This window comes from Lacerta agilis, chromosome 16, assembly GCF_009819535.1.
Source record: "Lacerta agilis isolate rLacAgi1 chromosome 16, rLacAgi1.pri, whole genome shotgun sequence".
NCBI classification, from domain to species: Eukaryota; Metazoa; Chordata; class Lepidosauria; order Squamata; family Lacertidae; genus Lacerta; species Lacerta agilis.
In genome coordinates, this window is record NC_046327.1 from 37,299,852 (window position 1) to 37,318,584 (window position 18,733).

At 49.3% G+C, this 18,733-nt stretch overlaps 1 protein-coding gene across 1 annotated transcript in view; it reads left to right on the forward strand.

The window, feature by feature from the left end:
- Positions 1–18,733, forward strand: part of FLNA (filamin A) — a 67,218-nt gene that overhangs the window by 13,077 nt on the left and 35,408 nt on the right. The window contains exons 8-22 of the mRNA XM_033172686.1: positions 404–604; positions 1,106–1,243; positions 3,738–3,864; positions 5,271–5,407; positions 5,964–6,157; positions 6,684–6,797; positions 6,961–7,104; positions 7,458–7,581; positions 10,419–10,579; positions 10,676–10,766; positions 11,580–11,749; positions 12,204–12,321; positions 15,386–15,648; positions 16,750–17,347; positions 18,053–18,226. Coding sequence (XP_033028577.1) covers positions 404–604; positions 1,106–1,243; positions 3,738–3,864; positions 5,271–5,407; positions 5,964–6,157; positions 6,684–6,797; positions 6,961–7,104; positions 7,458–7,581; positions 10,419–10,579; positions 10,676–10,766; positions 11,580–11,749; positions 12,204–12,321; positions 15,386–15,648; positions 16,750–17,347; positions 18,053–18,226 — 2,754 coding nt within the window. The remainder of the gene's footprint in view (positions 1–403; positions 605–1,105; positions 1,244–3,737; positions 3,865–5,270; positions 5,408–5,963; positions 6,158–6,683; positions 6,798–6,960; positions 7,105–7,457; positions 7,582–10,418; positions 10,580–10,675; positions 10,767–11,579; positions 11,750–12,203; positions 12,322–15,385; positions 15,649–16,749; positions 17,348–18,052; positions 18,227–18,733) is intronic.

An 18,733-nucleotide genomic window follows, 5' to 3' on the forward strand; every position in this document is an offset into this window, starting at 1 on the left:
TTGTGGTGTTTTCTCCACTAGCTAGAAAGAAGCTGCAAACAAACTTTAAGGCTGCTCTTCAATGTCTTTAATTGCTAGGTGCGTGGCTACAGGGTGCACTAAGCATGGAAGGTAGGGATGCAGTATAAATAGCACTTGAATTCTGTTCTTAAAATGCTGCCCCAAGAAACCTGCAATTCCTACATAAATTATGTAGAGCAAGCAAAACTTGTATAATGTTTCTCTTGCATAGCGCTGCTAACTACAGAAAATGCCAAGGAGCTATGCAGGGCTTAATATTTTCCCTGGAAACCCATTGCTGTGTTCTTGGTCCAGATCAAAGGCCTTCCTGTAATTGGATACTTAGGTGGAGACCTTAACACCTGTCTCTATTCATCTTACCCTAATCTCTCCCCTCCGCCAGGTGCTGGTGTTGGGGAAATCGAGGTAATCATCCAAGATCCGACTGGCAAGAAAGGGACAGTGGAGCAGCAGCTGGAGGACAAAGGCAATAGCACCTACCGCTGCACCTACAAGCCCACCCTGGAGGGCACCTACACTATCTACATCACCTTTGGGGGGATCCCCATCCCCCGCAGTCCATATACGGTCACCATTGGCCAGGGTGAGTCTCCCATCTGGCACGGGGCTTGTTGGTGGGGTCTCTTTTAACCTTAACACCACTGCTGCTGCTTGGTTTCCTCTTTGTGACCAGAAGGGGGGTGGTTCTTTGTTCTGCTCCTAACGCTTCTCCTCTCCTCTCTGCCTACCTCCACCTGTCCTGGCCCAGCTCTCCTCTGCTCTGTCCTCTCTTCCTCTGAAGAGCCATCTCCCTGGATCTCTGCTGGCACTCATCTCCTCCCAGCTGCTCGGCGCCTGGATCCAGGGCCAATGGTATTTCACTCTTGGCAGGTGTGGGTGGGGATCTGTGGCAAGGGTGCATGTTGCTTCTGTCCAGGGGAGCAGCCTATTGGCTTGAGATCCTGCCTCCCTCTCATGGGTGGAGCTAGTTGAATGCCTGGTGTGTTAGTGATGGCAAAGACCCACCCAGTTGGGAAAACTGGAATTCTACTTGGACTCGATAGGGACACTCACCCTCTCTGCCACCCTCTCTCTGCTGCTACAGCGTGCAACCCAAATGCTTGCCGGGCCGTGGGTCGAGGCCTCCAGCCCAAAGGTGTCCGAGTGAAGGAGACAGCAGATTTCAAGGTCTACACCAAAGGCGCTGGCAGCGGAGAGCTCAAAGTGACAATAAAAGGCCCAAGTAAGTCCAGTGTGTGTGTTTGTCTTCCCCACCCTCTGTGTTCCAAACATGGGTGGGTGGGATTTTTACTGAACCCAGAAGCTCTGCCCTTTGGCCTGGAAGCGCTATAATCTAGTTACTCTGTGTGGGAAGTGTTGGGAGCCTGATGACACTTTGCATAGGTACAGAGGAATTTGGGGTGCAGCTGCTGCACATGTCTTAAAAGCAGACCCCTTGCTTGTATGGTAATGCCCCTTTGGAAGGCAAGCAGTATACTGCAAAACCCATCTGGCTAGTGCATGCCCAGATCTGTTTGGGGAACATGAAGAAACTGCAGAGCATTGTTCGAAACACCCATTGTTCTAAGCACATTTTGCGACAGGGAAATTAATTAGTGCTAGCAGTTTCTGAGCTCTGGGCGCAGTATTGGGTGCCTAAGATTTCAGATTTAAACTGCAGAGTGGAAAGAAAGGACTTTTTTGTGCTTCCCCACTTCCAGCTACTGTCTGAAGACTGGAGAAGAGACCCACTTAAGAATATTAGGGGGTGGGCAGGGGAAGGTCTAGACCATGTGAAAAATGAACATAATATTTTAGCTGCAGTTCATCTTCAGCTTTGTATAGTTATAGAAAAGTGTGCCTAACCCAGGGGTCCCCAAACTAAGGCCCGGGGGCTGGATGCGGCCCAATCGCCTTCTAAATTTGGCCCGCGGACAGTCCGGGAGTCAGCGTGTTTTTACATGAGTAGAATGTGTCCTTTTATTTAAAATGCATCTCTGGGTTATTTGTGGGGCATAGGAATTGGTTCATTTTTTTTTTCCAAAATATAGTCCGACCCCCCACAAGGTCTGAGGGACAGTGGACCGGCCCCCTGCTGAAAAAGTTTGCTGACCCCTGGCCTAGCCGTTCCGTTGTTGCGCCCATAACCGAGGTTTAAGGTGCCATTTAGCTCCTAGCCTTCATAACTCAGTTTCTAACATGGCTGCAGAGTTGGGGGAAGAGACTGATTCCACAGGAGGCTGATGCTTCTGCTGAGCTGGAGCATCCATTGATGGGGGCGTGGTGATTTGGGCCCCACTTACTCAGACATGGCAAGCTCTAGAAACGCTTTGAAGTCTAAGAAGCTATCAATCTCGCTTGCTTGCCCATGGGCTGTTTTAAAATTCTTGGGTCTTACAGCAGGAAGTTCTTCTGGTGTAAGTGTAATTGCTCTATAGGAGGGGCTGATGGTGGCATTTGTGCTTTGTGCAAGCACTCGAAATGTGCTGAGCCAAAGGAAGCAGAGCAGTAAATTTAAGTGGCTGTTGTGGAGTCATGGTGGGGCAAGCAGAGCCACAAACCACTGTAGAAAACATAATTGGGTTCTTGTCTGGGCTGGAAGGAGAGGCTGCTGCGACGCAGAGGTATGTGAATGATGGAGGAGCTGGATTTTGACAGTTCTAACCCTGGGTTCAAACTGCAAGCATTCAAAGCAGTGATTGGGTAACTAGGCCCCAGGCAGACTTCAGGAGCCTGAGACATTTGTCGGAGCTGAAGATCTCTCCCAGCTGGAAGATAACATCTTGAGAATGTGACTGCATTTTATTCCCTTGGAGGGTCTAGCCTGCAAAGAGCCCTCAAGGGATGCCTGGGTTTGTCGGTGGTGGGGAGCAGAGCGCGGTATAATGTTACGACATCCAGGAGTTGCCAAACAGCAAGCTGTACTTAAGCTGGTGGCAGCTGTGTGTCCATGTTTTGATTCAGGCCCCTTCCATGGGGCTTTGGTGTAAGTAAGGGCTGCAGTTACTAGAGAAGTGTGATTGGGGAATTGAACGCAAATGGGCATGGGGGGGGGGAGAGACCAGAGTCCCACCCACCAGCCCCAACTCCTTGCCAGTTTGAGGATGGTAAGAAGCTGCTGCTTCCTTTAGCTCAGTATTGTCTAGCCCAGGGGTGGGGAATCTTTTTGACCAAACCCTGTGGGGAAACCTATCAAAGTTGACCAGCAGGGACCAAGGGAGATAGCGGTCAAGTGCAATTGAATCCCCTGCACGTTAGCTGATGTGCAGGGAATCTAGCTGGGTCTTGAACTGCCTCACACCTGACATCGCATATGGTGTCAGGTGTGGGCAGGTGGGCGTGGTTTGGGGGAAATGGCCTGGTAGGACAGATTTTGCCCATGAGCCAGAGGTTCCCCACCCCTTGTCTGAACTGATGGGCAGTGACTCTCCAGGATTTTAGACAGGGCATCCCTGGAGACACTGGGATTTGAACTAGGGGCCTTCATGCATGCATGACTCAGTTCAGGTATATTCACTGTGCTTCATGGACCCAGTGGGCTCTCCCTGGGAGCCGTGCTGAGACTTGTAATAAACATGACGTACAAGAACTCATTGGCTTATCTTCTGCAAGGTGAGGGTATGCATGCATGATCTTCCTTGGTAATATGTAACTGGCAGGTATATGGGTTTTGTTTTGCTTTTTCCGTATGTTGTGAAGTTCCTTCCGCCCTCAACCACCACAATCTCTTCCCACAGAAGGACTTGAGGAACGTGTCAAGCAGAAGGACCTGGGTGATGGGGTGTATGGTTTTGAGTACTACCCCACAGTTCCTGGCAACTACACAGTCACAATCACTTGGGGTGGGCAGCACATCCCCCGCAGGTAAGAAGCTGGAAGGGGGGGGGAGAACTATTTCCACCTGAAAGAGAGGAGGGAGAGGATGCTTGCTGAGATTCAGGGAGATACTATGAGTTATAGGGGTGCCTTGAATCTTTTCCTTGCCTTGATCCTTTTAGCATTCAACTTGATGGTCTCAGCTGTAGAGTTTTCATTTCATTTATATTTGAATAATAATTTAGATACTACTTTTCAGTCCCAAATAGAGGTCCCCAAAAAACTTATTTCTGAGGCCTTTTAGTATGTGCCCCTCCCTCCCCGGGGGGGGGGGTCTGGAGGAGGGCAACTTGAGAACGGCCCCTTTTTGGTGGTGGCTCCCTGCTTGTGGAATGCTCTCCCCAGGGAGGCATTCCTGGTTTACCCTCTTTATCATTTTATGGCAACAGGCAAAAACTTTTATTTCCGCCCATTTGTTGCATCTTCCTTGCTCATCTTCTAGACCTGTCTTTTTATATCTTATTGGTGTGTTTTTAGGTTTCTGATCTGGTTTTGGTTTTTATACTTGGTTGAAATCTTTGCTTTATAATTCACTTTGGGCCAGTTTCCATGAAAAAAGCAACTTAACATGCTGTGAACCACCCTGGGAGCTTTGGATGAAGGGTGGTGTACAAATTTAATAAAAGTAAGGGGGAAAAATACAATAAACAGACCACACAACTAACATCCTAGGTAAAATACACTCAAAAACAGAGCAGATTGGGGCTTTGATTCCAATTAACCAACAGGAGAGCCGGCATGGCTTCCAGAGGGGGTGGAGATCTAGCATTGGTGCAATATGTCTCCTCTTCTGGGGGAATAAGTGTTCCATTTCAGCCTGCAGACTTACAGATGTTCCCGTGTTTTGCACAGTCCCCTGAGGGGTGAGGGGGGCAAACACAATCTGCTACTCGAGAGATTTATGACTAGGCAAACAGACTAGGTAGGACTTAATTGGGGACGAGTGGCTGTCCAATCACAGCAACAGTGCACAGGCATTTGCTGCTTAAGTGGAGCAATTGATGACTCCGCCTCCAAGCCTAAGTGCTCAATTTGCCAAGCTGTTTTGGCACCTGAGGCAGAAAATCCCACAAGGGCCACTCCTTCTTTCCCTGGCAGTGTACAGCTTAGCTACAATAAATTAACCATTTGCAGTCCTTCATGACACACAAAACCAGCTGGCCCCTCACTCTACCAAATGATAGGGCTGGCCTCCTGCAGCTTTCTTGTTCTGCAGTCTGATGCCTCCTCATGTGATGACTTGCAAGTGTGCTAGCTGCACTGCTGGAGCAAACTGGAGCAGGCAAGTTTCTTTAGCAAATCGGCTTGTTAAAATAACCCATTTTATCTTAAGCCTGAGATTGAACATAAATGTTTTTTTTATTCCCCCCCACCCCCCGCCTTTTTTATTTTAGCCCATTTGAGGTAAAAGTGGGAACGGAATGTACAAACCAGAAGGTGCGGGCCTGGGGGCCAGGCTTGGAAGGAGGCGTGGTCGGCAAATCTGCTGATTTCGTGGTGGAAGCCATTGGTGATGACGTTGGCACGCTAGGTAACCGGCAAAGTTGGGAGAGGACCAGAAGTGGGGGATTCATTGCCACGGTATGGTGGCCTCCTAGCTTAGATGGCTCCAAAGCTCAAACAGATTTCTGAAGGACGCGCATCTCAGTTAGTATTGGCCTTAACGCTAAATGGAGCCTCCAGGTTCCTGGACGTGTTCAGGGAAAAGGGACAGTTTCTGCACCAGTAACATCCTTACCTGGGATCTCTTTGCCTGAGGAAGCCCACCTGCCCCTTCAGCTGCAGTCACCTTGGGCAGCTTAAGGCCTTTGCTTAGGTGGAGCTTTGTTTAGCCACCTTTTTTACTTTTACCTTGTCTGTGTATTTAAAAATTGTTTAAATAACTTTCATTTGGTTCTAAGCAGCCTTCAGAACCCTTGTAGGATTAGTAGTCTGCCTTAGACACCGATATGCTATCAGTGTTTAAGCTAAATACAAGCAGCTGAAGTTTCAGGATAATGTAGCTGTTGTCTAGTGGCTGGGATAGGCATTTCCGAGTGTCGGTTTAACTGTGAGCTAATGCCTGGTTCTGCATGTGCTCCTGGCAGGCTTCTCGGTGGAGGGTCCCTCACAGGCCAAGATTGAGTGTGACGACAAGGGTGATGGCTCCTGCAACGTGCGCTATTGGCCCCAGGAGCCAGGCGAATATGCAGTCCACGTGCTCTGCAACAACGAAGACATCAAGCTCAGCCCCTTCATGGCGGAAATCAAAGCTGCTCCCAAGGACTTCTACCCAGAGAAGGTAAGTGTCTGCATGGTGAAGACTCCTTTTGGGATGGTGCATCCTGGCACTCTTGTGTATCTATGTGTAAGGCTATGAGGGAAGCAGAACTGAGAACCAGTAACTGGCCCATGTTGGTGGCTTGAGAGCTCGTCACGACCACGTCTTGCCAATTGCACTTCCTGGTGTGAGCATATGCATTATTGAAAAGGTCTTCAAGCACATTGTCCCTTTTGGCAATCCAAACTTTTATTTTGATTTGCTGTCAGCCAATGGGGTTCTGCTGCCCTTCTCCCCACCACCAAGTACTCCAGATGGGGATTGGGCAAGCCTAGCTCGACCTACACGGGAGTAGTGTCCCAAAAAAGCATTTCCAGCATGGAGTTGTGTGCTTGGCACAGCTCTCACAAACTCAAGTGTTGTGTCCATGCCACTCCCACGGAGCGAAGGGACACCCACCCACCGTTTTTTAGCCGTAAACCTTATGATGAATGGTGCAGTGTGCAGTTGCTTCAGAGTTCACACCTCTCTTCCAACCCCTCTCCAGGTCAAAGCCCATGGTCCAGGCTTGGAGAAAACGGGTGTTGCGGTCAACAAGCCAGCTGAGTTCACAGTAGATGCCAAGAGTGGTGGAAAGGCTCCTCTCAAGGTGCAAGTACAGGTGAGAGTTGGCACTTGTGCTACGGAGGGGGCATAGCTTTATCTCGTGCTGTCGCTGTGAAGAACGGGAGAAGAGGCTTCCAGGATGCTGATCCCACCACAGAAAACTACTAGGGAAGTGTGCCAGATGCTAAGCTGCTCCCGTTTTTGTTTCTCTGTTGCAGGACTCTGAAGGATCCCCTGTGGATGTCTCTGTGAAGGACAATGGCAATGGCACCTACAGCTGCTCCTACCTGCCCAAGAAGCCCGTAAAGCACACAGCCATGGTGTCATGGGGCGGAGTCAACATCCCCAACAGTCCCTACAGGGTTGGTGTTGTCTGTATTTCACCCTACCCCCAAATCACACTCTGAGAACAAAAGACGGATGGATAGCTTAGTTGGTTTGAGTGTGGTGCTGATAACACTAAGGTTGCATATTCCTGCATTGCAGAGGGTTGGACTAGATGACCCTCAGGGACCCTTCCAACTTTGTGATTCTGTGTGTCTTTCCCTTACCAAGTAGCTAAATAGTTATTTCCCCTGGCAAGCAGATAGCTAGGTCAGGTGTAGACTATAGCTATCTTTGTGCAGGGTCTTACTGGGCTGATGTGCTTGTTGTATAGATTTTTTTATTACTAATCACATGTTCCATCACATTATTTTTCTATCTCTCACTCTAGGTCAACGTTGGAGCTGGCAGCCACCCCAACAAAGTGAAAGTGTATGGTCCTGGTGTGGCCAAGACTGGCCTGAAGGCTCACGAGCCGACCTACTTCACAGTGGACTGTGCAGAAGCTGGGCAGGGTGAGTTGAGAAGGGCTTCTGTCACCTAGAATGCAGGCCAAGGCAGGACTGGTCATGCTGGGAGCACAGCTCTGATAAGCCAGTTGTCAGAGCTGGAGGGGGAAGCTCAGAGGGTGCTCCATTCTGGGGGGGTAGACACTGTGTGGCAGAACTGCAGGGGGCTTGCTCTGGCCCACTGCCCTAGAATGGAGACCATAAACAATGGGCCCGCAACTTACGCTCACGTTACATACACAATTGTAACCTGTGCGGGGGTGTGTGTGTGTGAGAGAGAATAAATAAATGGAGAGCAGGGCAAACTTGCCAGTCTCCCACTCTCTCCATTTGTTTATTTCCTTCCCCCCCCCCCCGCAGCCACTCAGCTGGTTCTTCTTGCTTACTGGGATCAGGGAAGGTTGCAAGAGAGTCCTGGGGTCCTCCCTTCCCAGAGCCCAGGATGCAGCCCTCTGCCTTGAGTAGTGGTTTCCTGACTTTGCACTACTTTTCTTTGTGTGCAGACTACTGCAACTGGAACCGAGCCCTTGGCCCCAACTGTAATGAGCTTCACCAGGTCCTTGTCCCTGGCCTTACTACAGCCTCTACTTTTTAAAATAGCAAAACAAGAGTCTCTGTAACAAATTCTGTCAGTTGAAACCCATTCACTTTCATGATTTGAGGCCACAAAAGCTTATGCCATAATGAATTTGTCTGTCTTTCTAAAGACTGTCACAAGGCTTTGTTGTACTTGTTCCCAACAAGCTGGTGCTGCTACCCTTCTGTGTGTATTTTTACCTTTTTTGAGACTCCTCTAAAATGTATCCCAGTGGCTTTAGCCCCCAATGGCTAAGCGGAGTGTCCATGTTGGAAGCACTGCCCTTCTGGCCCCATAAGCGGCTTGTGTCATTGTACATGTTGCCTAATATTGGGGGGAGAGGATGCTGCACTTAGCATCAGTTTGCCTGCTGCATCGTGTGCTCTTCATATTCTGTTGGAGTGGCTGGAGCAACCCAGACAGATGGGTGGGCTTACAAGTAATTAATAATAATAATAATAATAATAATAATAATAATAATAATATACATACTAGCAGCAGGAGGAAGTGGTGGGGATTGTCAGTTAAGTGGGAGTAGAGAAGAAACTTGCATAAAGTGGCACTGAGAATACTTTTTAATGAAGGGGCTGCCCTTGGTCTCCCTCCCTCTTCTTCTGCTGACAGCTAAGGAAACAATAGGCAAAGTTGTGCAATCTGTTCCTGCTCCCTCTGTAGAGATCAGCCGCTCCCTTCTTTATTGCCCAGTTCAGCAAATCCTTTTGTATCCTAATAGCTGTTGCTTACTGCCTCATTTAATGTTTAGAAGCTTTGACCCTTTAGAGTTCCTGTAATTGTGAGGGCTCTCCAGGGCTATGCATCCTACAGTGTGGGGTGAGGGAGAAGTAAGGAGAAAGGGAAGAGCCATGCTACTCCTGACCCCCAACACACACACACACTTTTGTGCTTGGACCAGTGGCATAGCGTTGGTTGCCGGCGCCTGGGGTGAGCGCATGCCAGCCCAACCCTCGCCACCAATGTCACCAGAGCAAAGCAGGGCTGCACTGAGCCACTTGCCTCCCTGCGCAGGGGGGGATGCTTGGCAAACATTCTAAGGCTTCCAAACATCTGCTTTTGCTCCCTGCTCAGCATTTCACCTTCTAGCTACAGAAGTGGAGCAACAGCTGTCAACTGTGCCTTGTCTGTTTCAGTGTCAATGCTAAATAATAGCTAAACTTCCTTCACTATTGTCTTGCATTAGATCTGAGTCAGGCCACTCTCTAATACTGTTTAAGTGTGTCCCTGAACAGTCACTGGCAATGAGATGAGCAGTCCTTGTTTGTTTTTATCATCATTCTCTCAAGGCCTCTTCCCTGTTAGTTGCTGACTGCTCCTCTGTCCACGAGACACAACAAGGGTATTGTTGCATATGAAGCTAGAAGTGCCTTGAGTTATTTACCCACTCCATGGACATGTATGGCTTGCTGGGTTTTTTTTGCTGTCATTTTGACAGTTGTGGTTTTCCCAAAGGGTTCTGGGCATTATATAGCTATAGCTATAGCTATAGCCCTCCCTTGCAGAAATCCCACCCCACACCCCAGCAACCCTGGATGCTGTAGGATTAAAACCGGTTGTCCCCCCCCCTCCAGTCGAATACAATTGACAGAATGCTGTTCTCTGTAGCCAAGCTGAAACCTGGTCATGAAGACCCTTCCTCTCTACTTCAGTGGACTCCTGAAACTACTTGGAATCACTTCCTATTGTGTTCAATAGGGCTTACTTTCAGGTCAAGGTTTCATAGTACTACTGCCGTAGGTCATGATCTCACACTGCATCTCCGTCAGAGGCCAGGAATGATTATGACGATCCCCTGCAGCTGCAAACCTTTGGAGCCAGTCAGTAACTAGGTGTTACTTGAGTACCCACCTGTTGCCTTCAGGATTAGAGACCTGCTACACCAGGAACAGGGAACTCATGATCCTCCAGATCAGTGGTTCTCAACCTTGGGTCCCCAGATGTTTTTGGCCTACAACTCCCATCAACCCTAGCTAGCAAGACGAGTGGTCAGGGATGATGGGAGTTGTAGTCCAACAACACCCGGGGACCCAAGGTTGAGAAAGGCTGCTCCAGATGGTGGTGTTGGACTACAGCTCCCATCCTCCCTGACCACTAGCTGTTTTGATTGGGGCTGATGGGAGTGGAAGTTAAATGCCATCTGGAGGGCCACAGGTTCCCCATCTCTGTGCTGCACCTTTGGGAAGGCCACAATAAAGCAGCTGGGTTCCAGTTAAAGCTGCTGTCTCACTCCCCACTTTTCACTTCTTAAAAGGTGACGTGAGCATCGGCATCAAGTGTGCACCAGGCGTTGTGGGCCCAGCAGAGGCAGACATAGACTTTGACATCATTCGGAATGACAACGACACCTTCACAGTCAAGTATACACCCCGTGGTGCTGGCAGCTACACCATTATGGTGCTTTTTGCTGACCAGGTAAGAGCTCCTTTTACTGCAGAAGGGTGGGGTGGGGAGGAGGCCAAAAGGCTCTAGGAAGCACAGTGTTTTCACTTGCTTTGTGTTCATCTGCAGGCCACCCCCACCAGCCCCATCAGAATCAAAGTGGATCCCTCGCATGATGCCAGCAAAGTCAAGGCCGAGGGACCTGGACTCAACAGGAGTGGTGAGCTGGGGGACGCTCTGTAAATGGGGGTGAATTGGGGCTGAACTGTATGGCTGGGTATCGGGATCCTTGGAACAGAGCCTAAACTAGAGCAAGGATGACAAAAATTTCCCCCAAAGGTGCCTGTTTCTCTTAAGATCTGTGCAGGAGCTTTGGAGCTCCAACTCTTTAGACCCAGTGACTCTCATACTTAGAAGTATGGGTGACTCTGGATCCAGGACGGTGCTTGTGTTATGGACTGCCAAATAGGGGGGGGCATGATTTATCATTCCTTGGTGGGATGGGGCTTTGTTAGTCCTCAGTACTCCTTGAGGAGCATTTCTTCCCCTCCCTCCCACACTGATAGGATCCTGCGAGTAACCAGGGATTATTGGGCATACTCCCAGGAGGTCACATGGTGGGGAAGGGGCTGTGGTTGGGTTACTGGCCTTCCTTCCTCTGCTATCCAAAGTTTCTCCCAAATTTGAGGAGAGGGCATCTAAGGGCATTCTCTCTCCAGTGTTGTCCCATCTCTTAGGCAGAACTCCTCAACCACCCCTTTGGAAGCAGGAAGTCAAGAGCGGACGGTGTGAGGAAGGAAATGGGAATACCGAGCCTCTAGTATGGACAGCTGAAGGCAGCTGACAAAAGCATTTTATTGAGTGTCCCAATTTGCAAAATGGGTAGAACTCAAACCTAGGCAAGAGGTGGCTTTGGGCGAATGGTTTGTGTCCTAAACTGGATGATTGGGGTGGGGTGGGGGGGATTCTGGTAGGCATTGTGCTAAGGAGCTTATCTGAAAAGTTGTTTAACTTTCACCTCCCTTCACTACAGGTGTGGAGATAGGCAAACCAACTTACTTCACAGTCAACACAAAGGCAGCTGGCAAGGCTAAGCTGGATGTCCAGTTCACTGGCCCGGCCAAAGGAGAGGCTGTTAGAGACTCTGAAGTAATTGACCACCATGACAACACTTACACTGTCAAATACACCCCTGTGCAGCAGGTGAGTGGTGGGGAGGAGACGTGGGATCTTAAGGGCGCTCTTATATCTGAGGCAAGATTTCTTGGTCAGTAGCAGACTTCATCCCAGAATACACAAAGCCGGCTAGGATCTGGCGTCTTCAGACCCTTATAAGAGCAAGGAAGGAGGAACATGGAGTGGCATCTTTAGGCAAATAGGATGGCTTATGGCTTGCATGTAGGGTTGGTGTTCTAGCCTAGCCTTGTCCTGGATGTGCTGTATGCAAGGTCTTTCTTTTTCCCCCTGCGGAGGAGGTGTTGCTGTCCAGATACAGGCTTACAGCCTCAATTAAAGTAGGCTTTAAAATCTACTCAGGTGACAAACTAGATTTGGCTGTGGCTTGGAGTTGGCAGGATGAGGGCGGGAGAAGGCTGTCTCTTTATCACTCAAAAATGATGTGTCTAAGTGATGACAGTCATGGTTCTTGACTTTTCAGGGTAATATTGGAGTGAATGTTACATATGGAGGAGACCACATCCCCAAAAGCCCTTTCAGTGTGGGAGTGGCACCCACCCTGGACCTCGGCAAGATCAAGATCTCTGGACTTGGCGACAGTATGTATCCCAGTGACTTAAATGCTGGACACAGCAGTGCCTGTATCTGCTTTTTGCTAATCCTGGGAAAGGGTGATGAGCTACATACAGTGTTGACCTCTAACCACTCTTCATCTAGTATTTATGACTTCATTATAGCATACTTTTGGCCAGCATGAGGGCTAGAAACCTGCTTCTAAAACAGGCATATGGATCTCCAGATTTTCTCACACTACAACTCCCTTATATCCCTGGCCATTGACCGTGCCAGTTGGGGCTGATGGAATCTGGAGTCCAGCAATATCTGGAGAACACCAGGTTTCTCATCCATGCTCCAAACCAAATCAGATACTCAGGGTGTCTCAGTTCTGCAACCAATGCAAAATTATGCAGCCTTCTAGCATATGTGTGCAGAATACAAATCCTGCACCTGTGAAAATTAGTTGGGCAGGCTTGTAAATGACTGTTTTGCACCAGCATCTCCTCTAGGTGACCAGGTAGGGCCGCTTTATGCAACTGGCTGGCGTTTGCCTCTTGGACCAAAGTTGCCATAGCTAATTAAAATACTTTCACAGCAGTAACAGGACAACACTGGCTCTGGTTCCATCACTGCATGCCTCTGTGACTATTATTTCAACTGTTCAAAATTTCAAGCTGTGGTCTTTCTTGGCTGGTATGCCCAAAGAAAATGTCTTTAAAATGTAAAAAAAGCCTTTGCTCATTAGAATAAGCCTAATTTTATAAAAGCAGCACAGGAGTCAGATTTGGGAATAAGGTAACATAGCTCTAGTAAAGATATCTTGTTCCTGCAAGATATAATTTTATCTAAACCCACCCTTAAATTAGTTAGCTTGTCTCTGCCCCCTTCCTTTCAAATAAAGATTGAGTTGAACTAGTTCAGTCTTCCCCCAATTTGGTGTTTTCCAGATGTTTTAAACTACAATGCGCTTGAGCTGAGCCATGTTGTAGTCGAAAACATCTGGAGGGCACCAGATGTGGAGGAGGGTGGTGTCTGAACTGTACAGCAGCTGTTTACACAACCCTTGTTGGGTTTTTTCTTTCTTTTTTAAACTCTTGAAAGGTAACCACCTAATGATAATAAAAAAATCTATCACACACTTAAAGGTCTTCTCTGCAGTCATTGGCTTGTCTGAAGTAGGTTGGCCATGTCAGGATAATCCCTGAGGATTACAATACAGCCAGTGTTTGCAGCTGGCTGGTAAAGCCTTCTGGGATCAGACCAAGAGCCCATCTGTTCCAGCATCCCTTGGGAGGTTTTGGCCCCTGCAAAGCAGATGCAGGCAGCTCAAAAGAAATGTCCACATTGAGAAGTCTTGCATTAATAGGGTTTTGCAGGCCTGCAATTTTGCAGAGCAAATATAGAGTAGTTTTACTTTGTTGCTTGCTGTCTTGGGTTTATGAGTTCCAGGAGGCATTGTCCTTCAAGCGTACTCACTTTTGCAAATGTACTTTTACAGCCATAAAAACTAGAGTAGGACCTTTCCTCAGTCTTGGGGCCAAATCACATTGCACTTAAAACACGCAGAGTTCTGTCCAAAATGGCAGCAGCACATCTAGCACTCCTGCTTCTCACCTGCATCCTCTCCCCCTGCCTACAAACAGCAGCAGCAGCCCATCCATTAGAACTTGCCCTGGGGTTTCAGTGAGCTGCATTTTTGCCAGCCCAGCTCCCGTCATCCTCTTCACCAGCCTGTGATGTGAACAACGACATCATAATTTTATTTGTACAGTGGTGCCCCGCTAGACGAATGCCTCGCTATACGAAAAACTCGGAAGGCTGCCCCGCAAGACGATTATTATTTTTTTTGCGCGAAAACCTCTGCGCTCCATTGCCGCTTCGCTAGGCGAAAAATTCGCTCTACGAAAAAACTTTGAACGAATTATTTTCGTCTAGCGGGGCACCACTATGCTTCCCTCCTACAAAAAACACAGAGCAGCTTTTGCACCCTAGGAAACGGGAATGCGTCTCATAATCAGTTGTCACAAGAACAATTTCACAGCAAAGGAAAATCATAATGGCAAATATAATAATGTACAAAACCCATAATTGCAGTGCTATAAATAAAATAGGTGGCGCTGTGGGTTAAACCACAGAGCCTAGGGCTTGTTGATCAGAAGGTCTTGAAGTGAGCTCTTGAAACCACTAGCCAAGTCTCTTCCATGATCGGCCAAGAGCAACGCATTAAGAATTACCATCCTGTAACAAAGGCACTCTGGGTTCAACCAGAGCCTAGGGCTTGCTGATCAGAAGGTTGGCGGTTCGAATCCCCATGATGGGGTGAGCTCCCATTGCTTGGTCCCTGCTCCTGCCAATCTAGCAATTCGAAAGCACGTCAAAGTGCAAGTACATAAATAGCTACCGCTCCAGCGGGAAGGTAAACAGCGTTTCCGTGCACTGCTCTGGTTCGCCAGAAGTGGCTTTGTCATGCTGGCCACATGACCCGGAATAACACAATAAGAATCCCTGTCAACCCATCTGTGCTACCAACATCAATAAGCTTTAAACTGGTCTTCTGGAGGCATTTTGTCACACAGGCAATCATCTACTACATCTGGCCCCCCCGGAAGGGTTTTGGGGTTCCATGGAGGTCAAACCATGATGGGAAAATTCCCCATGTTTAGATGCCTCCCAAGTGGCGGCTGGTTTAAAAATCTTTGCTTCCTGGAGACCTGCCAGGGCGAAATGATTGGAAGCACTCCAAGGTCTTTGTTTTTTTCAGGAAACATTAGTCATGGCAGTGTTTCTCCCTCCCCGCAACTTAACCCCAGCCACAAAGTGTTGTCACCTTCCCTATTCCTTAGGAAGTGGTGCCATAAATCTGAGAAACCGCTACCTAGGAATCTAGTGGGTGGTTCTGTCTTTGCAATTCTTAAGCCGCTCTCTATAGGGCAGGCAGATCAGTGGACTTGGGGGTAGGAATACTTGGCCCAGAAGAGGAGGATCTCCCCCCCCTCCTTTTTTAATTCAAAGGGCCAAATACACTTAAGATCTGACACACACACACACACACACACACGTACGTATGAATACCCCCCACCTTCCACCCCCCATTGTTTTTTGCAGAAGTGGAAGTGGGCAAGGACCAGGAGTTCACCGTCAAGTCCAAGGGGGCTGGGGGCCAAGGCAAGGTGGCTGCCAAGATCACAGGCCCCTCCAGCAAGCCTGTGCCCTGCAAGGTGGAGCCAGGCCTCAGCTCTGACAACAGCGTGGTGAAGTTCATCCCCCGGGAAGAGGGGCCTTATGAAGTGGACGTGACCTATGATGGTGTGCCAGTCCCAGGCAGCCCCTTCCCTGTGGAGGCTGTACCCCCCACCAACCCATCCAAGGTAGGATTCCTCAACCCGCCCCCGCCCCCGGATAACGTGGCAGAGGAATTGGGCCTTGTGGCTGATTCATAGTCTCTGTGTGGAGGTGCAGAACAGCTGTCTGCTTGCCACCTCTTGTGTTCTAGAACTCTGGGCGGTTTCTTGCAGCATGTAAGTGGTGGTGGTCTCATGGGGCATGCACAGAGTGCCCTGTTTTTGAAGTGTCTGTCTTAGCCGAATGTCCTAAATACTGACTTTTCTTTCTTCCTGTTTCAAACCTCCCATTCTTGTAACTTCACAGTACAATAACATTCTGGCCTAGCCAGCAAGCTCTAGCCATTTTATGTACTTAGACCAGGCAAAGTGGGCCTGGTTAGGGGGCATACAGGGGCACTGTGGACAGGAAACCACTATCATGCAGACAGCAAGTCCTTAAGAGCCTAGATTTATCTGACTTGGTGTGGATGTTGGTTATTCCAGTGGGTGGGTGCGGGGCTTAAATATTTGTGTGTGTGCACATGCCTGATAAAGAGTATGTGTGACCATAGTATGAGATCCATCCTCTCCCTGGGCAAATCAGTGCTTGAGTTTCCAGAAACCCCGAATGCCCTTCATTCTTCTTTCCTGAAAAGGAGGGCTTGTCTAGTAGTGCAGACTTGAGTCAGGGGGCTGTACTGACTAATTTCTGGGTGGGGGAGCCTGCTGTTTGACTCCTATCCCATCATCCCTGACCATTGGCCATGCTGGCTGCTGGGACTGCTAGGAGCTGGGAGTCAAATGGCACCTGTTAGAGGGCCCCCAGTCCCCCATCCTCCCTGGACCTAGAGCCTTCTCATCGCTGTGCTAACTTCTCTCTGGGTGGTTCCCACTGTAGATGGAGATCTGCACACATCTCCATGGACTCAGTCACTCAGTGCCCTGCATAGATCTGAAGGGGCAAGTTGAGCATTTATAAAGCATTTATCTTCACCTGGGTGCAGCAAATAGTCACCATTTGATGGCGGGAGGGTTTGCCTTGATAAATCCTTTTTACTTAAAGGTCTTGTTTGATGAGCCAAAGTTACCATGGAGCATTTTTCTGTCTTCTCTTTCCTTGTTCCCCCTGCCCTTGGCGTGTCCCAGGTGAAGGCCTATGGACCAGGCCTGAAAGGTGGCTTGGCTGGCGCTCCTGCCCCCTTTACCATAGATACCAAAGGGGCTGGCAACGGAGGCCTTGGCCTGACTGTGGAGGGCCCTTGTGAGGCCAAGATTGAGTGCCTGGACAATGGAGACGGCACCTGCTCCGTCTCTTACCTGCCCACGGAGCCTGGCGAATACAACATCAACATCCTCTTTGCTGACACCCATGTGCCGGGCTCTCCCTTCAAAGCCCAGGTGTTGCCTGGCTTTGATCCGTCCAAAGTGAAGTGTTCTGGGCCAGGGCTGGAGCACGCCACGGTGGGGCAGGCGGGAGAGTTCAGCGTTGACTGCTCCAGCGCCGGCAGCGCAGAGCTCACCATAGAGATCATTTCGGAAAGCGGCACACAGGCTGAGGTCCACGTGCGGGATAACGGCGATGGCACCTACACCATCACTTACATCCCTCTCTGCCCGGGTGTCTACACCATCACAATCAAATACGGTGGGCAGCCTGTGCCAAACTTCCCCAGCAAGCTCAACGTAGAACCAGCTGTGGACACGTCTGGAGTTAAAGTCTACGGGCCCGGAGTGGAAGGCAAAGGTGAGGCTGGCTGGGCCCTCTCTTTGGGAGAGTGTCCCAGTGGGACTTGGCATGGAGTAGTCTGCAGTCTGTCCTAGGAAGTTTATGGCTTGGGTTTGGAGAGGGGAAAGGGAATTGCTGTGACAAATTTGTGGCAGCATAATTTGAATTTACATGACTTGCCTGAGCTGCAGGAGGAAAACGTAATTGCCTGTCTATATTTTTGGGAATAATTTTGTTTCCCCCTAGTTATAGGGCAGAGGCATTGGAAGTTTTGAACAACCCTATTGAGGCTTCCTTAAGACTTCACCGGGCATTATCCTTATAGAAACATTCTTCACAGACAAGAGTAGAAAGCCAAACCTGTTATATATTGGTGACAAGTGGGCACAGTATGCTGGTAAACCATTTTGTCCTGAGCCAGGGGCTTGGAGGTGTAGGCTAGGGAGGAGAGTAACTGGGGTGGGGTGAAGACCCTTCAGGTCAAGCTTGGCTGTGATAGATGGCCTTCATCTTGCCCTGAGGATGTCTTATTTGGCCTGGGGATACTTCTGGCGATGGATGCCAGACCCACATTCCAAATTACTTTCCCAGGTGATGCTGGATACAGCGTAGGGCCTAGGGTCATTCATGAAACAGGATGCCAAATGAGACTGGGTTGGGAGAGTCCTATTGTGCAGCCTCCTTCCGTATTCTGTGACTTCTGACCCTGCTTGTGCTCACCAGGTGTATTCCGTGAAGCCACCACAGAGTTCAGCGTAGATGCACGAGCCCTGACTAAGGCTGGAGGCCCTCATGTCAAGACCAGAGTGTCCAATCCCTCAGGAAACCTAACTGAGAGCTACGTGCGTGATAACGGGGATGGGACCTACCATGTGGAGTACACTCCATATGAAGATGGTAAGAGAGCTGTGCAGCGGCAGGGAGGGCTGTTCACGATGTGGGGAGCCCCCTTGGTACTGATAGTGCAGACTCTAATGGGCAGGGGGCGGCTGTGGATTTCCAAGATCCTCTTCGACGCTTGCCTCACAGGCCTGCCTTTTTTGCTTTGAAAAGGTGCCCAGTTTCACGGGCAATTAAAGCTGTTGTGTTCAGTCTTCAGTGTTGGCCACCTGAGACTTCTGGCCCTAACATTGGGCAAGATGAGGTGACCTCCTTTTTGGAAACTGCGGAGAGTGAAAATGTGTGTGTAGCATGCACACATGTTCTTTAATCATGACTGTTAAGCATGTGTTCCATCAAGCCTTTTTGCCTCATATATCAAAATGTCTTGGGCTGCTTGAGCCTAGGCATTAAGGGAATAGTGCCAGAGGAGTGGGCTTGGCTGCCACCAGTCTGCACACACCTGAGGTCACGGGAGGGATTCCACGATGCATAGACTTTGAAGTTTGAGGCATAGCACCCAAG